The sequence below is a fragment of the Polyodon spathula genome, chromosome 52 (assembly GCF_017654505.1).
Source record: "Polyodon spathula isolate WHYD16114869_AA chromosome 52, ASM1765450v1, whole genome shotgun sequence".
NCBI lineage: Eukaryota > Metazoa > Chordata > Actinopteri > Acipenseriformes > Polyodontidae > Polyodon > Polyodon spathula.
Genome location: NC_054585.1, coordinates 1,866,941 through 1,887,362, shown reverse-complemented (window position 1 = coordinate 1,887,362; position 20,422 = coordinate 1,866,941). Strand labels below are relative to the sequence as shown.

Below are 20,422 nucleotides of genomic sequence, written 5' to 3'. Positions count from 1 at the left end.
TGTGTGTATGTGTATATATATATATATGTATTCATATTGCTGTTTGACAATAAAAAAATGAATTTAATATGAAAAGGAAACCATTGTCAGCACTATAACATAAGAACATAAGAAAGTTTACAAACGAGAAGAGGCCATTCATTCATTCGGCCCATCTTGCTCGTTTGGTTGTTAGTAGCTTATTGATCCCAGAATCTCATCAAGCAACTTCTTGAAGGATCCCAGGGTGTCAGCTTCAACAACATTACTGGGGAGTTGATTCCAGACCCTCACAATTCTCTGTGTAAAAAAGTGTCTCCTATTTTCTGTTCTGAATGCCCCCTTGTCTAATCTCCATTTGTGACCCCTGGTCCTTGTTTCTTTTTTCAGGCTGAAAAAGGCCCTTGGGTCGACACTGTCATTACCTTTTAGAATTTAGAATGCTTGAATTAGGTCACCACGTAGTCTTCTTTGTTCAAGACTGAACAGATTCAATTCTTTTAGCCTGTCTGCATATGACATGCCTTTTAAGCCCGGAATAATTCTGGTCGCTCTTCTTTGCACTCTTTCTAGAGTAGCAATATCTTTTTTATAGCGAGGTGACCAGAACTGCACACAATATTCAAGATGAGGTCTTACTAGTGCATTGTACAGTTTTAACATTACTTCCCTTGATTTAAATTCAACACTTTTCACAATGTATCCAAGCCTCTTGTTAGCCTTTTTTATAGCTTCTCCACATTGTCTAGATGAAGACATTTCTGAGTCAACAAAAACTCGTAGGTCTTTTTCATAGATTCCTTCTCCAATTTCAGTATCTCCCATCTGATATTTATAATGTACATTTTTATTTCCTGCGTGCAGTACCTTACACTTTTCTCTATTAAATGTCATTTGCCATGTGTCTGCCCAGTTCTGAATCTTGTCTAGATCATTTTAAATGACCTTTGCTGCTACAACAGTGTTTGCCACGCCTCCTACTTTTGTGTCGTCTGCAAATTTAATAAGTTTGTTTACTATACCAGAATCTAAATCATTAGATTAGGAATAGCAGAGGACCTAATACTGATCCCTGTGGTACACCGCTGGTTACCACACTAACTTACTTGATTCAGTTGACAGAGATGGATCTAACTTTTTGAAAGTAGGGCAAAACTAAAAACAGGTAACATTAGCAATAGTGTTGTAGCCTGTATTAGTGTTGTTTAAGTGATTGACTTTCACATGTACATTACAATCATTTTTATTTTATGCAGCGAACATGTTTAATGCACTCATGTACCTATTAATGTTACGAGTTAGGATGGTTCTTCATCAGTTTGATGCAGGAAGCTGATTGATGTATGCGTGGGTGGAAAGTGAAGTGCTATAGCAGTGTCTGGCATTTGCAGTTTTATTTGATGTTCTAGACCTCATTCGGGTATGCTTGTTAGAGTTGTTGAAATCTGGCAAAACTCCAGCCTGGACTCATTGAACTTTAAGGTACAGAATACAGCAGTTTGTTTAACAGAAATTAACCAAGAAGTGTGCAGAACTTTGGGCCAGTCCATTGGAACTTACTGACACATGGGGGGATTCATTTTAAACAGTTACTTTTTTTCTATGAATTAGCATTTTCATTTCACTGTACGGCAATTGCAAATCAACCCAAAATGAGAATTGTTCTCAAAAACCATGCCGCCATCTGAAAAAATAAAATACAATACACGGGGGCTAAAAATATCTATGAGTTGTTGTTTACACAGAAACAATAAAGAGGGGTTGATGTGCATATTTAATAAGAGCTAATTGGCTTGCTCAAGGCCAACTCTTTGAAAATACGGAAACAAGGCAACAAATAAATGTGCTTCTGCTTATTCAAATCCTATTTTAAGCACTACACTGTAAAATGTTAGGACACACTATATACTGCCATTAGTAGTTTAATCTTAACATCTAAGGAGAAAAAAACAGACCCGTTCAAGAGTCACGACATGTACAGTGCATTACAAAGCACTTTGTTCCTCATTCAAAGGTTCCACATCACGTTTCCTTTTCCCTTTCTGATCAGATATTGCACACTCTGGTATTAATCATAATGTGGTCTGAGGAAGTTAAGCTAAGGATACTATTTTTGGAAACCTTTTAATTGCGTAAAAATGCATTTTCATAGCAATTAAGAAAATAATAATGCTGTTAAATATGTTCTGTGTTTGTTTGTTTGTTTTTTTATAAACAAGAAGTTTCCTGAACTTTGCCTCCTGACTTTAGTTTATTAAGGTATTCTGCTTTTTGCCGATCCTCTAAAGTAATGGTTTGTGTAGCAACATTAAATTAAGAAAACACAACAAATAATTATTCTTTATTTTGTGCAGTGGATTGTCACTGTGTTTACATACTGATGTGGCTAAACACTGATACAGTGCGACGATTTGCAGTAGTTGAAGTCAGACTCATACCTTGTACTTGTATCCTTTTAAGAAGTCACTGCTTAAATATACTTAAATATACATCCTATCATCAGGTAATTTTAATATTTGCAAGATGCAGCATGTTCACAGAGACACAGTATTTCGATATGCCATCATTTTAATTAATGTATTCTTTTAATAACCTTGCCACTCGTACAGGTATAAACATATGAAGTGAGTGAAAAACAGTTGCAATAACGTTAAACAAGAAAGGATAAATTATGGCAAGGATCTCTTTGGGTAAATAACAAGGTAATTTAGCATATGCTTGCCCAAACAGGGGCTGACTATAAGCAATTTTAAGAGATTTAGCTCAGTCACCATGAAATTAATGTTTTACATTGTTGAGTCTAAAGAAAGTCTTGGTATGTAGCAATTGGCTACATTTCCTGAACTTAAGCAAGAGTTTTTTTTTTTTTTTTTAAGTCTGGGAGGGACAAAGAACAGGCCTGTCTGATATTGGTCTGGTGCTTCAACATAATGAACTGCCTAAAAATAAACAAGTAACATAATAAATACAGCATTTAGAGCTCATGAAATCTGTGTGAAATAAATGTGTACCAAAATTAAGCTGCACTGTTAACCATTCTAATAGCAATGTTATTAATAATAACGAAATAAACGATTATATATATATAATATATATAATATATCACTATATGTAGTTTTTTTGGTGTATTTGGAGTCACGTTACAGAGAGAATACTTAGCCGCGTGTAATATTCCTGAGGTAAGAAGCAGCTGCTGTGTGATTTTCATTTCTGCAATGCTTTGGATATTATAGTTGTTATGATTTCTTGTGTGCATTTTTTGTTGAAGTCACATTGAAAGGCTGCGGTAATGATCTGAACGGCTTAGTATGTTAAGCTCTGTGTTTGTTCCTGCCTAAATAGCATAGGGCCTGTGATGTCCATGATCTATCGACAAAGCTTTATTAAAGCACTGAAGTAGAGTAACCTGACACGGGCTCTACTCTGGGGAGATTGGTAGGGAAGGTCAGCTTCAGAACAGCGTATAAGTTCAGCTCCAAGTCTCCAGGCAGGTACTGTGCTAGAAGGATCTGCTGTGAAAAGTGAAGTGCAATGAAGTAAATGTAATCCCTTTCTGAATGTTGCTGTGCTGTGGTGCAGTGGGATTGCTTTAGGCAAAATAAATATTGCATGCGGTTTTTAATGCACATTATGTTTCCAAAAGCGCAATGTATAAATTAATGGGGAACATTTTTAGCAATAAAGTTTGGAAGCAACAGCACTGACTGTAAGTTGTGGATGAATGTGACCCAACACAAGAAGCTTAATACTTAAAATAAATGGGAAATGGGTAAAAAAAATAAAAAATAAATAATCCACCATTTAGTGAAGCAACTATACTGAGCACTAGACCATTCTATATTATATTGCAGATTCTCAATAGAAATTTCATATAAATTTGTCATTCCAGTTGTGGGGGTGCGGTTTCTAAATGTTAGTCTGGGTCTGTGGATACGCAATATGACATAAAGATCATCTGATAAATTCCAAGATTATTACAGGAAGCACCGTATTTATAAACGGCTTGTAAAATACCTGATTATCTAGCAACGCTCCAGCTATTGTGTTACGTACAGTAAGGCCTGAAGTCTCAATTATTGTTTCAATTTCTTTACATTAAGCCATTTTATACACGCACGAACACACTCCAGAGTGATTGCTTTACAGTGCACCCTGTTGTGTAACCCTGTGATGTGTTTAATCATTTTTTATTACAATGTTTTGCCCTTTAGTAATAATATTTGTTTTGTAATTGCCTTAGTTATGATAAATGACTGTGGAGTTGGAATATAAGCCAGTAGAATTGCCATTAGTTGCATGAGAATGATTGTCTCTTGTATAAGATTCATCCAATTAAGAAACGTGGTCTTGGGCTGTAGTTTGCTTTTTGATGTAACAAAGAAATGTTTTGCTTATGTCTGCAAAATGTCACGAGCCAGTACGGTTTATAATGATGCCTTGGCACCCAGGGTTATGATAAAGTACTTTTTGCAAGCTGTTTTCATACAGTAGATTCAATTAGAAAACAGTTACCGTAGAATTTGCCTTGTAACGCATGTCTCTGTCACTAATACGTATTTGCTTCTAATCTTTGTAGACTTAATGCAGTTGATGATGCAGCATTGAAATTGGGATCCGTTTTAGAAGTCCTGTTTTTCCTGTAGCTGTGATTTGCAGTTTTATAGTTCTGCATAATATTAGATACAGTTCTGCCCACCTGAAGAAAGGGTCATTGTAATTTTGTCATGCCTTAATTGATTTAGTTTGCATTGTACCCTGTGCACAGCATCCTAACGTCATTACTTTTTATACAGTTTACCTGTGGTACAAATCCTTATACAGTATATGGTTCTGCTGTCTGCTTATCTTCCAAGTGTCACTAAATAGTCAATAAAACCTAGCATGCACATTTATTACAAAGAGTTATTGAATATGCTATTGTGTTCTGGGTGCCATTTTATGGTACTAGCATCAGTAGTGTGTTTATACTCTAGCTAGGTCCCCATAGGGTTAGGAAGCTTATATGAGTCAAAGCCTCATATATCTCATGAGCCATTTGAGGTAGTGACTTCAAAAAATGTCACAAATCAATAAAGCTTGTATGTTAATATTTTATTAATTTATTGTTTCTGATGTGGGAAACAGCTTCTTTGATTGTGTTTAATAGCATGTTTTCTTACTGAATGATTAATTACAACTACAAGCAATCGCTGTACAGTAGAATTCCTTGTGACTACAGTATACTATCTCTGCAACAACCTTCACTTATCCATGACTGTGCTGCAAGCCGGTTTGTCTGTTTTATCCCACGAGATGGTACAGTGAATGAGTGCTATTTGTTGGGATGCGGTGATGCTTTGTTTTTGTGAAACTTTTGTAATTATTGTGATGGAGTTTTAGATTACAGTGGCTTTTCTAGTGTTCCACCAGAATGTGGTGATCTAATTATCGAGGAGCTTCAGGAATGTGAACAGGTTTGATCGATATGTAAAAAGAAAGACCCAATTATTTTTCTTTTGACTTGCGTAACCAGTTTTGTAACATGCACATCAGATGCTAGGGTTTAGACCATTTAATCTACAAGCTGCCCTGTCCTTCTGTAGGTCAGGGCACTGCTAGAAATTGTATTACTATAAATGCTGTAAAAATAAATAGATGCAAAATAAAAATCAGCAACATTTTGAGTGGGCTGTGCAGTGATTAATCCTGACAGCAGAGCTGTAGTGGAAGCATCTGTACAGTATGGATAAGTATTTCTTCAAAACCACTTATCCAGTTTTGATGAAAAGTTGGTATAGACATTCCATATGCTGTTTTGCCAAAAAGCTACAATAACCTGTTATTCAAGTGTAATGCCGCTTTGGGGAGTTATTCAACATAATATTTAATTTGCACTTGAGGGATACATCGCCATTCCTCAGTGAACACTACCTCGGATTCCTTCAGCCACCCACATATCAATTTTTTGTTTCTCATTTTCTCGGCTGAGTATTAATATTTTACTAATGCACTTGGTATTAAACTGCCGCATGCATCTGGGTCTAATTCACAACTGTAAAAAAGGTAGTAAAAGTATTTGTCTAGAGTAACAATCTAGTCTGGCTTAACTGCATCATTCTGCCAGTTGGTTGTTTGGAGCTAAAAAAAGAGTGAGAGAAGAAAAAGAAGCAACTAAAAATGGTCAGATTTAAACAGCTGGGCAGTTACATCATTAATATCAGACTAGTGGCAAACAAGGCTTTTTAATGATCCTACTGGATATTAGTATAGTGAGTAATAGACTCATTACCACGCACATCTGTGGCTTGCCAAGAGTCTTCTTTCTCTCTCTCTCTCTCTCTCTCATATTCATATATATGTGTGTGTGTGTATTTTATATGTATTTGTATACACATTTTCATGGCATAGCCCTGTTTGTGCTGCTTATTGCTGTATCTTCTGGGTGTTCTTTGTGCCTCTGTGTGGAGGACGACTTCTGTCGTGTCGTGTCGTGTGAGATGAGTGGAAGGAAAGGAAACTTTTCATGAGAACACATAGTGAATGTGCTGCGACCCTGTCATCGCTCCTATTGCACTGTGCAGGGATATAAAGCTGCCCTTGCTGCTGCACCTCCACTCTGCCTCCAAGGCTTTTGTGACATTATTTGCCTCATTAGCATTATGCAATCATCTCAGCTGCGGGAAAGGGATTAAAAAAAAAAAAAAAAAAAAAAAAAAAAAACTGTAGGAGATAATTGCAGTAATTGCCGACATCAGAGAAATAGTACAGCAAAATATATTGTGCATTAATATAGTACTTTTTAAAAAAGTACATCTGCTGTCTTGTGCATTGTTTGTATACAAGAAGCGTGACGCTTAAGGCAGATGCAAGGATTTAGAAGTTATGGTGCTACAAAAGAAATCCTGGTAAAAATGCAATTAAAGACTTTTTTCTATCTTAAGTGTCAACAACTTTAGTTTCATCTACAGTATTTCTGTTCTTGACTGAAGCTAGAAGAATCCAAGATAATTACATTTTTAACTTTTGTTAGCTGTTTACATTTCCCATCTGCATTTGTTACCAGCTATGAAAGGAAATGTATGTTTATAATTGTATTTGTATTTTGAAGAATGATTGAATGAATATATATATATAATTTGTGCACAGCACTCCACTTATTTATAAGTGATGCTTAATGCAAATATATTGGATTTGCCGATACTCGTACCTTTAAAGACATATTTGTCGACAGGCATAATTAATGTGTTGATTTCAAAACAAGAAAAGCTGTCCTTCTGTCTCCTTTACAATTTAGCACCAATCAATGGCAATTAACTTTGGCATTGAGACAACTGGAATCATTTTACTGCTGTAGTGCCATACCAAGGCTGTAAACTCACAATGCAAATATGTTGCAAAACGAGCAATTGCAAGAGCTGCGCTGTGGAAACTGATTAAACTCGACAGAGTTTAATTAGAGATTACATTTTGCCAAGGACAGCAATATCACTATTCCCTGCACAGATGACGCATTTCTAAGGAAAGTGAAATAAATGTTATTTCATATCAAAAGTATAAAAGAAAGACGAATAATCACTTATAAAATATACATTTGTAGTTAGTTTGGTTACGACAGGCTCTATTAAAAACACTGTCGGCTTGTTATTGATTGAAACTCAATAATTGTGCAAACAAGGGAAACCGAGGGACTGCATTGTTTTGTGTTGAGAAATTAACTTGTTTTTTTCCCCATTTAATTAATACCCAACAACGTCAAATTTCTTAAAGGTAATTACTCAGATAATAGAAGTATCGGTACACCCCTAATAATAATAATACATTCAAAAGTTAACATGTGCTTCTGGATGCATTAGCGTTATTCACTTTTCAGGGGCTGATCATTGTATGGTCATGGAATATCATTTGTACCTCAGTCAGAAAAAAAACAACTAATTTGAGCTTTCCCATGCAGTCTGCCCACCCACTGTGCATCAACCCTGTCCAAGATACCTCTTTGCAAGGGGGAAGTTCAGCCTCAATGCTTGCACAATGCTTGGCCAAGGACTCTACTTGGAGAACTAAGGAGTTGTTGTTTTAGTTCAGCCAGTTGCAGATGTCAAATCCTTGCAGATTTCATATCCTTCCACATTTAAACGGCACCACTCATCACATGTCACTATCATCTTTGTGCTGGCACTCACTCTAGCACACTTGCCATGTCTCCTGCTCCTTGCAAGATGATGATAAGATACATTATGAGCTGCAATTCATTATTTTTGGGTAGTTCTCCCTGCTGTTTCGATACCCACTCAAACCCAAAGAGAAGACAGTATTTTAAAATTTACATCAATAACACATTTAAATGTGCTTGTTAGCCCATACTGATATGTGACAAGCCAGGTGACAGATTGCTTTAGCAGATTGCCAAACATACCTGTACAGCTGTTTTAATAAATCCATTAAAAACATGTTATTGTACTTGTCTAACTTAACAACTTTGTTTTGAAGGCAGTTTGATCTGTGACTGGTTATAGTCAAAGACAATGCTGTCTGAAATAAATTGCTGCTAGAAAGTAGTTCAGTTTGGGTCATGTCCAAACTGCCAATTAAGTTCCAAATACTGTAAGGTTCCAGACCTTCTATGAATGTATTGGGAGAAGAGGATCTTCCTGTAACTAGACATCAGAAATACTGCTCTGAAGGCATTGTTGCCTTGGCACAAGAAACAGCTCTGTATTTATTGATAATGAACAGTTAAGGCTTGTAGGCACTGAAATGTGAAATACTCCTGTTTTGAAAGTCTAAACATGAGACTACAGCATTTCAGAATCTGTGTAACTTCACCATGAGTTAATAGGATTCTGTGGACCTGAGAATAATGGGAGAGTGGCATTTTACATTGCTTTAATGTTGTATCAATTGGACAGATGCTGCCCTTGTACAGTAGTTGCTCTGGCCCACTGCAGCAGTTTAGGGTTCATTTCTGAAAGGTAGTGTGGATGGCGCTGTAGCATTTTGTTCCCTAGAAAACCTATTTCTTTTTCTGTTCACACAAGGGCACAGGCCATGTTAGGACAGCATTCAGGTGTCTTGTTGACTCACACAGAGGAGGCATCTGTTACACTGCAGGAATTAAGACAACAAGTCATTGGAGACATTATTATTATTTCTTTTAATACATCCTATTGAAAAAGTGCTGCGATGTATTGGTTTGTTTTCACTATATTGCACTTTTATTCAAGCAGGGCTTAAAATATAATCTTTAAATTAGAACTGGGACAAATATTTGAATATTTATTTAAAAAAATACATGTAAAGCTAAACATAAATGTATACTCTACTGTATAGCAATATTCCTTTTCTTTGTCTAGAAGGTAATTTGGTCTATTAGGTTTAATTTCTTTATTGTGATATCATACATTAGTATTTTTTTTATAACTTTTTGAAAGTGAAAAATGTAATACTATTGTATCAAACTGCACTGCTTCTTTTCTTTGGTTGAGCACTACTTTAAACCATCGTACTCAAAGAAAAAGGACAGAATCTATTTGTACATAGAGCTCAAGCATACTATTAGATGATAATGAGTAAGTTCTTGTTGTCTTTTGAAGCAAAACTACACATAATGTATTACCAATAAAAATAAAATGAGGCCAATTAAAATAATGTAAAATTCTCTCTGACTCCCCTTTTGAAGCCGCACAGTAATACAGTATGTATTTGTATTTATCAGTTGCCTAAAGTCCTGAACACAATTTTCATGAGTTTTTCATTGGGATGCAGTGTTTGGTCAATATTACATTGTATCTAAAACCTAAGCTTAAATTCCTTGTTCTTTTCTAGCTAACGCCCTGTGCTTTTCACCAGTATAAAATTCCACAATATTAAAAAGTGAATAAACTAAAAAAAACAAAAAAAACATTTAAATTGCAAAGTGAAAAAGAAAAGAAAATATTATAAAAACATTTGGCTAATTTGAAAATAGTATTTTATTATAAAAAAATTATTAATGGATGAAAGAACATTGCAAGAAATTCCTTTTTTTTTTTTTTTTTTTTTTTAAAGTAAATAATTTCATGGGCTTTACTTCTAACATGTCAGCAAGAGAGGAAAGTGGTGGGTTTCTTTTGTTATGGGATTCATGGTTGCTCACTGTGAGGGAAAATGGAGTCAGAATATAATCCAGCGCCTTCTCTGCCAAACATACTGTTTTTGGCTGCAGATTAGAAGAAGTATTTGCAAGTGCTGGCTGATTGGAGTGCCAGCATTCATTGCACCTTTGAGACTTCAAGCAGCTCACTGTGGGGTGGAAACAGGGATACTGTTCTTGAGGGGTGTGCAGTAATAAAAGGAAGGTTGTGTAACCAATCCATGTGGTGACCTGGTTATCAAAAGACACTTGCGTGTGTCACACTTCCATTTTTACATATTACTTGTCCGATAGTGATTTTAAATTGTGCTAAAGAAGATTGTTAGTAAGTGTATGGAGGTTATCTGTCTGCCTGTCTCTGTCAGTGTATCATGTAAGAGAAGTTACTTTTTGATTGTGATGAAACGTGGTCTGTACATATTTTTTCTGTACATGAAAGTATGGGAAGCTAGGATATAAATAAGGAATCTATCTATTTTGTCAGATTACTCATAAGAACATAAGAACATAAAGTTTTCAAACAAGAGGAGGCCATTTGGCCCATCTTGCTTGTTTGGTTGTTAGTAGCTTATTGATCCCAGAATCTCATCAAGCAGCTTCTTGAAGGATCCCAGGGTGTCAGCTTCAACAACATTACTGGGGAGTTGATTCCAGACCCTCACAATTCTCTGTGTAAAAAAGTGCCTCCTATTTTCTGTTCTGAATGCCCCTTTGTCTAATCTCCATTTGTGACCCCTGGTCCATGTTTCTTTTTTCAGGCTGAAAAAGTCTCTTGGGTCGACATTGTCAATACCTTTTAGAATTTAGAATGCTTGAATTAGGTCGCCACGTAGTCTTCTTTGTTCAAGACTGAACAGATTCAATTCTTTTAGCCTGTCTGCATATGACATGCCTTTTAAGCCCGGAATAATTCTGGTCACTCTTCTTTGCACTCTTTCTAGAACAGCAATATCTTTTTTATAGCGAGGTGACCAGAACTGCACACAATATTCAAGATGAGGTCTTACTAGTGCATTGTACAGTTTTAACATTACTTCCCTTGATTTAAATTCAACACTTTTCACAATGTATCCAAGCCTCTTGTTAGCCTTTTTTATAGCTTCTCCACATTGTCTAGATGAAGACATTTCTGAGTCAACAAAAACTCTTAGGTCTTTTTCATAGATTCCTTCTCCAATTTCAGTATCTCCCATATGATATTTATAATGTACATTTTTATTTCCTGCGTGCAGTACCTTACACTTTTCTCTATTAAATGTCATTTGCCATGTGTCTGCCCAGTTCTGAATCTTGTCTAGATCATTTTGAATGACCTTTGCTGCTACAACAGTGTTTGCCACTCCTCCTACTTTTGTGTCATCTGCAAATTTAACAAGTTTGCTTACTATACCAGAATCTAAATCATTAATGTAGATTAGGAATAGCAGAGGACCTAATACTGATCCCTGTGGTACACCACTGGTTACCACACTCCATTCTGAGGTTTTTCCTCTAATCAGTACTTTCTGTTTTCTACATGTTAACCACTCCCTAATCCATGTACATGTGTTTCCTTGAATCCCAACTGCGTTCAGTTTGAGAATTAATCTTTTGTGCGGGACTTTGTCAAAAGCTTTCTGGAAATCTAAATAAACCATGTCATATGCTTTGCAATTATCCATTATCGATGTTGCATCCTCAAAAAAATCAAGCAAGTTAGTTAGACACGATCTCCCTTTCCTAAAACCATGTTGACTGTCTCCCAGGACCCTGTTACCATATAGGTAATTTTCCATTTTGGATCTTATTATAGTTTCCATAAGTTTGCATATAATAGAAGTCAGGCTTATTGGTCTGTAGTTACCTGGTTCAGTTTTGTTTCCCTTTTTGTGGATCGGTATTACGTTTGCAATTTTCCAGTCTGTCGGTACCACCCCTGTGTCAAGAGACTGCTACATGATCTTGGTTAGCGGTTTGTAAATTACTTCTTTCATTTCTTTGAGTACTACTGGGAGGATCTCATCCGGCCCAGGGGATTTGTTTATTTTAAGAGCTCCTAGTCCCTTTAACACTTCTGCCTCAGTTATGCTAAAGTTATTTAAAACTGGATAGGAACTGGATGACATGTGGGGCATGTTGTCAGTATCTTCCTTTGTAAAAACTTGTGAAAAGTAATCATTTAATATATTTGCTATTTTTTTTTCTTCGTCTACGATTTTGCCGTTTGTATCTCTTAAATATTTAATCTCCTCTTTGAATGTTTGCTTGCTGTTGTAATATTGGGAAAACATTTTGGAATTGGTTTTAGCTCCCTTAGCAATGTTCATTTCTATTTCTCTCTTGGCCTTTCTAACTTCCTTTTTGACTTGCGTTTGCAGTTCTGTGCACTCTTTCTGCGTACTTTCTTTTTGGACCTTTTTTAATGCTCTGTAAAGTGCCTTTTTTCGCTGAATATTTTTTTTTAATTGATCTATTAAACCATTTTGGCAATTTAGTTTTACATTTAGATTTGTCTACTTTAGGGATGTAATTGTTTTGCGCCTCTAGTACTACATTTTTGAAGAACAACCATCCTTCTTCTGTGGGTTTTTTCTCTATTTTACTCCAGTCTACTTCTGTTCGTCTCTGTTTTAAATTGCACAGCTGTGGTGGTAGGTGAATGTCAAATGCCAATGCTTCTTAGATACTGTAGACCTCAAGCTGTGCCCACTGTTATGCGGTGTCTACATGCTCCCCCAGGGTAATGTTATTTATTTATTATGTGTGATGCTTTGATTTTTTTTAAATGTATACTTTCATATGCAGATACCAGTAAATACAAAGTAATTGTTGCTTCCTGGTATCTAATCACATCCTGTGCATGTACTCTGTTTTTATATTCAGTGGTCTGGCTCCTGTGAGACACAGCGGCAGAAGTGGCTAGGTATGAAAAGGGAGCTAGTGCTTCCTATACAAGATCAACTTTATCTACACACTTTGAGAGTGGGCTGATAGCCTTAATAACGAGCAATCTTTGTCTGAGAAACAAAACTACTGTTGTATTCTCTCTGGTGGATGTGCTTTTGTTCACAGAAGTTAGTCTATATTTACTGGCAGACCATAATACTAGAAGAAGCTGAAAATACCAACTTTCCTTATATTCTGACTCCACATCCCCTGGGTGTAGTTGTAGTTTGACATCTTGGACCTTGGTTCACGCTATTTTTTACGTTCATCGTTCTCATGCCTGATGATCAGCTAGGTATTACACAGCTATTGTCGAACATATATATATATTTTTTAAACTTTTTCTAAGGGTCAGATGGAGCAGAGCTAAAATAGACGACTTTCTCATGTTGGAAGCTTGACTGGCATTTATGACTTAAATGCTGAACAATTTTGGATTTCTTCAAAGAAAAGCCAAAAACATTGCTTCTCTCTTTACAAGAAGAATTCGTGGGACCACCTGTGGTCACTACAGAACTGTCTGAACCTTTTGCAAAACTGTATTTGATAGAAAAAAACTTTGTAAAAATGTGTTAATTGCAAAAGACAAAATGTATTCTTTTCCCATGATCTACTTTATTAAATGTCAGTGTCTTCCGGCAAATTTGGGAAAGGCTTCATTTTTTGTTTCACAGTGAAGACATTTTTTTTTTTTTTTTTTTTTTTTAAACTTTTTATTAATGTAATCCTACTTGTCTTAAAACAAGCATGTTGAAGAGAATAATTGGGAAAATCAGAGTAACTGCACACTCCTATTAACTACTCAACCATTGTTGACAGAGAAACTTATTTGGAGTAAAATCAATCCTTCAAATGCTTCCAGATTTAGATCTGGTTGATTAGTCCTTGCATCCTAAAATTATATTTTGATTATCTTTATTAGATGAAAATTATGACATATACTAACTTATTTATGGATAAGTGATAGTCCAGTATATGCTTTTAAATCTGTAATAAAGCCAATCAATTGTTATGTCCGTACAGAACACACTTCTCTCCAGTCAAGACTCTGGAGAAGTGTGGTGTGAATTCCTGGTATTTAAAGCACTAGTGGCTTTCATGAAATGCAAAATGGGTTTATTGTAATAACACATCCGTTAGTAATGTACCGTGTGCATTTCAAAGGCAACTCAGCAAGTCACTTCACTCAATCATTGTTCTGGTGTTTGTTTTGCGGTGCCCCTTGTAAAGTCTAAAATTTGAAGTACGCTGTAATCATTGGCAAAACATTTGGGAAAAATATCCTGTATGAATGCTGAGAATTGTGTTAAATTCCTGACTTAACTAAAGATCAGTGAGTGGTACTGGGCTCATTCCTCTTGGGATGCATTGAAAAGGAATTCATTTTGTTTCTGTCGCTTTCTCTCTCTAAATCAGGAGTCTCCCCAAGACAGTGCCATCACCAGAGATATCAACCGAACATTCCCGGCTCATGATTACTTCAAAGACACTGGAGGGGATGGCCAGGACTCTTTGTACAAAATATGCAAGGTACTGTACAGTCCACCAGACTGGAGGATGATGTCTACTACAATATAAGACAATATTTGCAGTTGCGTCTGGGATCTACTGAATGGATCAAAACAGTGACGGATCTAAATACTGCCACTGGTTGGATCTTTAAAATGAGGACCATTCTGTACTATGACAGTCAAACTTCTAACCGTGCATGCCAGTCTCTTTAGTGTATTTCTGTCTTTTGGAATGTGTTTGAGATTATTCTAGTTTAAAGATTTAAAGGACTGTGGTACTTAGATCTGCCACTGTTTTAGGTCACTTGAATAGATGACGTCCATTCTTTCACAGTATCAAAGTATCTTCTACTTTTGGCTGGGCAAGAAGGCTGCAAAGCATCAGCGGAGAGACGACATTCTTATGTTGTAAGAGACCTGGTCAGCTGTACATATTAACTTATTATAAGCTGTCTTTAGTTAATAGAAGTCAGACATATTTTTGATTTAGACTTGTCTTATTGTCATCCGTCCTTTGTAAAATGATATATGAATTTTTGTCAGTTGATTGTTTTCTGCACATGATGCAGTTGGCATAAATATTATTCAAACTTCAAGAATCTGACACTTCTGTTGGCTGTCAGGGACTGGCACCCATTCCAGACTCTAATGAACCCATAGTATAACTTGTACAAGTGGTGCCATGTGATCTGTGTATTCCTGTGATATTACCCCACTGCATTCTATTAAAATCAGTATATAGAAAGATTCAAGTCAGCTCTTCAGAATACATAGTTAGACACCACTACCCATTTATATTCTGGTTGAAGTTCAAATGCCACGTCACAGTAAATATACAGAAGGATTTAACTGGAACTGTTTAAGATAGGTAGTTTCTTAATGGTGTATTCTGTTACAAATATACACGTTGCAGGTTTAAAGTGCAATGATGGTGGCTTTCGTTTGGGTAATTCCGGCTCATTTGATGTTTTTCCTCTATGTGTGGTTGATGATACATGCAGTAAATCATGTGTGAATGGGACGATGGCATCAGGGTAGGTGTCGCCTGCATGCAGATGAGGAGCCATGTAATTCATGCCCTGCATGGTGAGAATGGGTCTGAAGGTGGTACAAATACTCATTTTGTTGAATTCTGACCTGTTTCTTTCTGTGGTGATTTGTGTATTTCTCTTCAGGTCGAAGGAACAATGATTTTTTCACATTTGACAGTTTGGGAGTAAAAAAAAAAAAGGTTAAAGATTTATCAAATTGCACAAACACAGAGACTGAGACCCCAGTTGAATGTAATGACTTTAGTTCCTGTACTACTACATTTACAATATGCCAGATTATGTCTCACAGATGTAAGGGGTCAAGCAAACCCCCTTGGTTCACTTGAACTGATCCCCATTTCACTGGTAAAAATGAGACAGGGTAATGATGGCTTCATGAGGAAAGACAAGTGAACCACTAGTATTGGAGTCGATTGGCCAAAGCTCTCTCTTGGTTTCCTGACCATTGCATTTTGATGAAAACTGCAGGAGGGGCAGATGTGTGAAAATTGTTTCAAGTGGAAACAGTCGTCCAGCTTTGTCTAATAATGTGAAGACAATGCAATCCATATTTTTGTATTGCATTGCTTTTCATTAATATACTGGATCATTTTAGCATTTTGTTCTTGCTTAAGCAGAGAGTTTTAGTCTCATTTGCTGCTGTTAGGGTTATTAAATGAAGTCATTGTGTCCGGGGATTTGGTTTGGCTGTTGTCTAGCTGTAGGAAATGGTCTGAATTGATAGGAAACGCTGCAGTATTTTGTAAATCCCCAGTAAATATTTGACATAGTTTTATCAGTAAATAAAGCATAAATGTGAGGAAGGGGGTGGTATTTGTTTTATAGCAGAGATGATTCATGGCATGGCAAGCTAAACATTTCTCAAACACTGACCGGTCCAAGAACAGAATCAGTACGTACTGTAGGATTAAACTTAAACCGTGTTGCACAAACCTTTGATGCAGTTCTGTAGATATAAATCGATCTACCTGTGGAGGACATGTGGGGTATTAATGGGTTGGATATCCATTCCACAAGCTGTTTTCAGTTTTAGGCAGTGAAAGGAAACTGGCAAGCAGACCTAACCAGGGTTCTCCCCAGGAATTCTGTACAGCCTGGTGGCAAAACATTATAACTGGGAGCACTTTTAACAAAAAAAATAAACCTGCCTTACGACAAATAATTTGAATAATGTGTTGTCTTTGGTTGACTCTATCTGGTTGTGCTTTGTTAAGTTCTACATTTTTTTTTCATTGTTTTTTTATTATGGTATGGTATTTATTATTTAGGCACTCTGTGATTTGACTGGGGAAAAATAACATAGGATTATTGTAATTCATAAAAAAGTAACCTTTTCACTTCCTTTTTAGCTTAATTATTAAATAGTTTTCTTTATGTTAAGTTTTCAGTGCATTTTGTTAATGCACATCTATTTTAGTTCTATGTTTTTTGAATGCAATTGTTCATTTTAATCTTTTTTTTTTTTTTTTTTTTTTTTTTTTTTTTTAACAGAACAGTACTCACATACATTTGGTCACTATCATAACTGTTGCATGAAACCGCAATGTAATAATCCAGCAGCTCTGCACTTAAGCATTTCTATGTCAGCTGATATAAATTAACCCCCAATATCTCTCACAGGCACCTAGTACATATTGTTACGATATCACAAATGTAGTATTAGGCGATGGATTGTGCCGATCGACAGCTTATTTTGACCCCCTGCATTCATTGTCACTATTTTTGCTTTGAAAAATTGGTAATTAACGTTTTAGAAAACACACCCCTTCAACTTTCTGATTGGTTAACTGTTGTGTCAAGACTTAACACAGCTGTCATGTGGTTCCAAGATTTTTTTTATAGCCAGCAACACGCAACTGAACTCATCTGCTAGAAGCACAATCAATCCTTATTGTTAAAGGCACAGTAGTAGTAGTATTATAGCACAGTAGCAGTAGTATTTTGAAATCCACCCGTGCCTTTAAGATCACCATTTTTGTTTGTCGCATGGCGTTGTATTCTATGATGTGGTCAAGTTCAGTTTCTGATTCTTTTTATTCAAAATATCATTATCTTCCTAGAAATAAAAAAATAAAAACCCATGCTTAATCTTAATTGTGTATCAGTCTGGCGCTGTGTGCATGTCACATTTTTATACTCCTTGTTTTTTTGCAGTAAAGAAGACAATTACATCGTTTCACATGACCGAGTGGTAGTTCTAAATATTGCTGTCACTTGAGCCACAATCCTGATTGTACAGACAGAAACAAACTAAATAGACTAGCCTGCACAGTGGGGTATTTGATTGTGATGACCTTGAGCGCTTCAATAATTATTTAAACAGCAGTGGTATTTAGATCCTACACTGTTTCTATCAATAGACCCCACTGTGTTGCTTCTTCATGAATCCTGGTACTTTCTACAATTGCACATTTCTAGAAACACATGCTTTGTCCACAAACTCTGCACTGAAACTTCCCTGCACCACAGTTCCAGTAATTTATGCCACACTAACATAATTAGCTTAGCAGCTGAAGGCTAAATTTTGGCACTGTGCCTGATTTTGATGGACTTGTGAATTGCTGTTTGTAATGTCATTCCATGTGCTCTGGATGAAGGTCTCAGCAACATACTGTATGTTTTCACTGTACTGACTTCTGTGTTGTGTTGTTAATGTCTTTGCTGGGAGATTATTCTTAATAAATGTGTATTTGGCCAGCAGATGCCTTATACAACTTTTAAATGCAGTATAGTTTACAGTAAGTGCAAAAAATACTACTAAAGTACAATATGAACTAGGATGCAACACGTATGTTTACAAAGACATCTTAATAGTGCAGTAGTGCAAGGATGGTGCATTAGCTGAGGATCCAATAATGTGGTTCTGAGGTCAGGCTAGTCCAGTGCATAGTAGGAGAGGTAGATCAAGAGATCTACAAGTCAGACAGGTGGGTTTTGAGAGGTCGACGGAAGGCAGTGAGAGACTGAGCAGTCCTGAGGTCCTCTGGTAGCTGGTTCCACCACTGGGAGATGTTTATATTTACTGTACTGCTACTGTAAACAACTATAAACTAAGCTGCAGGCTAGATCATACTGTTACTGAAACGTGTCCGTTTTGTTACAGAAAGGTTTCTCAATTCAATAAGCGTTTCCCAGTAATAAGAAAATAGGAGAGAAATCACATTTAGATATTGATAGAAACTATTGTGTAAAAATGAATTGAAATGTCGTTATATGTTAACCTTGGTAAATTGTTGATCTTGTACTGTAAAAAATGTGACTGCTATTACAGTAGATTGCTTCAAAATCTTAAAATGCACACAAATGATACAGTACCTAAAGCAATCCAAAAAGATGCACTGGAACCTACATAAATATATTCCTTTAGGGCTCTGGTCAGGGTACAATCTGAATGCAGAACTTTATAACTGGCTTCCTTTACGTTTCAAAGTAAATGTGAGGGTTTTTTATGCATGTGAAAAGGCAACTGCAGTCAATAATTAAATAACATGATATGGTTCCAGTGTGCGTGTAGAGATAAACAAACATGCATACAATATGCAGTTAGTTTATGGGTGGACATTGTGTACACAATTTCAGCAATAACAGCCACAACTACTAATACAATTACCAGATTACAAACTTTAAGTCACACACTTTATTGAGAGGAATTGAACCAATATAAAAATGTAATTAAGCCACTGGCAATTTTATAAAACTGGGACAGAAGAAAATTGATTTGTAATAAAGAAATGCATTTGGGTAAATAAAAATGGCAAATATTCCATCTATAACCCCTGAAAATAATTATTTTAATACTAAGTACCTCATTAGCATTGTAAGTGAAGGAAAGCAATCAGAGTTAGTGGAAACTGCTGATTGCAAAGGGGAACAGGATGAGTACCTCATTAAAACATGATGTAGTTGTTTGTAATTTTATCCTAGTCTGCCAAGTGGTGCTCTTTAGTGGTTCATATTTGTATTCATTGGCTGGCTGAGTAAAGTGCTGAAAATTAAAAATAGAAAAAAAAAAAATGGCTTTAACAAGGACATTTTTAATTTTTTATAATCTCAATATTTAAGTACATCTGTGTCTGGCATTTGTAGCAATATTAGGGATTTATCAGATACTTTCTTTACTGTTTAAGTCCCCTCCCCCCTTGGTTTCCATACGTTCCTTTCTAAAGGTACTTGGTGTATTCTTAACATTTTGACACGACTCTCTTGGGATGCACCTGTCAGTCATGGCAATGACAGAGAGGTTGAGTGAGTGTGTCGTCTCTCTCTCTCTCTGAGTGGTCGAGAGGTGGGTCTTGGGTGGTCGCTTGACCAATAAGTGATGCTTTGCTGTTCCCTCGCTCTTGCCCTTTCTAGGAGAAACCACAGCGGGAGCTCTGTTTGGAAACCTGGTTTACAAATAATAACAGAACGTCAGTGTCTGGAGAAAGAGAGAAGGGCAAGTAAGCCTGGCGGAAGAAGACAGCCGCTGAGCAAAATAAATATGTTGTTTCTACGTACCCATAATATGTCTTTGGAAAAGTCTGAGCAGTCTCATGAGTGTTAGTGAGGGACCAGCAAAGTATCTCTGAAATCCGAGCCATGTCAGATACTGGAGGCTGCGGGACTCTGCAGCACCTTTTATTTGTAGTTTTGTTACTGTGTTTTATTTTCCTTTTTGCTTTTTCTTTTTGTTTATGGATTATTATGTATAGCACCTGTGAGTGTAATAAAGACTGTCTCCTCCTACCATTGCTGGTAGGAGCTACGAGCTCTATCCACTTACCGTTGTCGGTATTTGGGCAGCAGCACAAGAGTGCCATCTGGTGAAATAAATAAAATGGTGCACCCCGTGGTTGTTTCATGTAAAC

At 36.3% G+C, this 20,422-nt stretch overlaps 1 protein-coding gene across 3 annotated transcripts in view; it reads left to right on the top strand.

Moving 5' to 3' along the window:
- The window catches only part of LOC121307082 (rab GTPase-activating protein 1-like), a 113,439-nt gene that overhangs the window by 62,630 nt on the left and 30,387 nt on the right, over nt 1-20,422 (top strand). For all 3 annotated transcript variants that reach the window (XM_041239196.1, XM_041239198.1, XM_041239197.1), the window contains one exon: nt 14,429-14,542. In XM_041239196.1, coding sequence (XP_041095130.1) covers nt 14,429-14,542 — 114 coding nt within the window. The remainder of the gene's footprint in view (nt 1-14,428; nt 14,543-20,422) is intronic.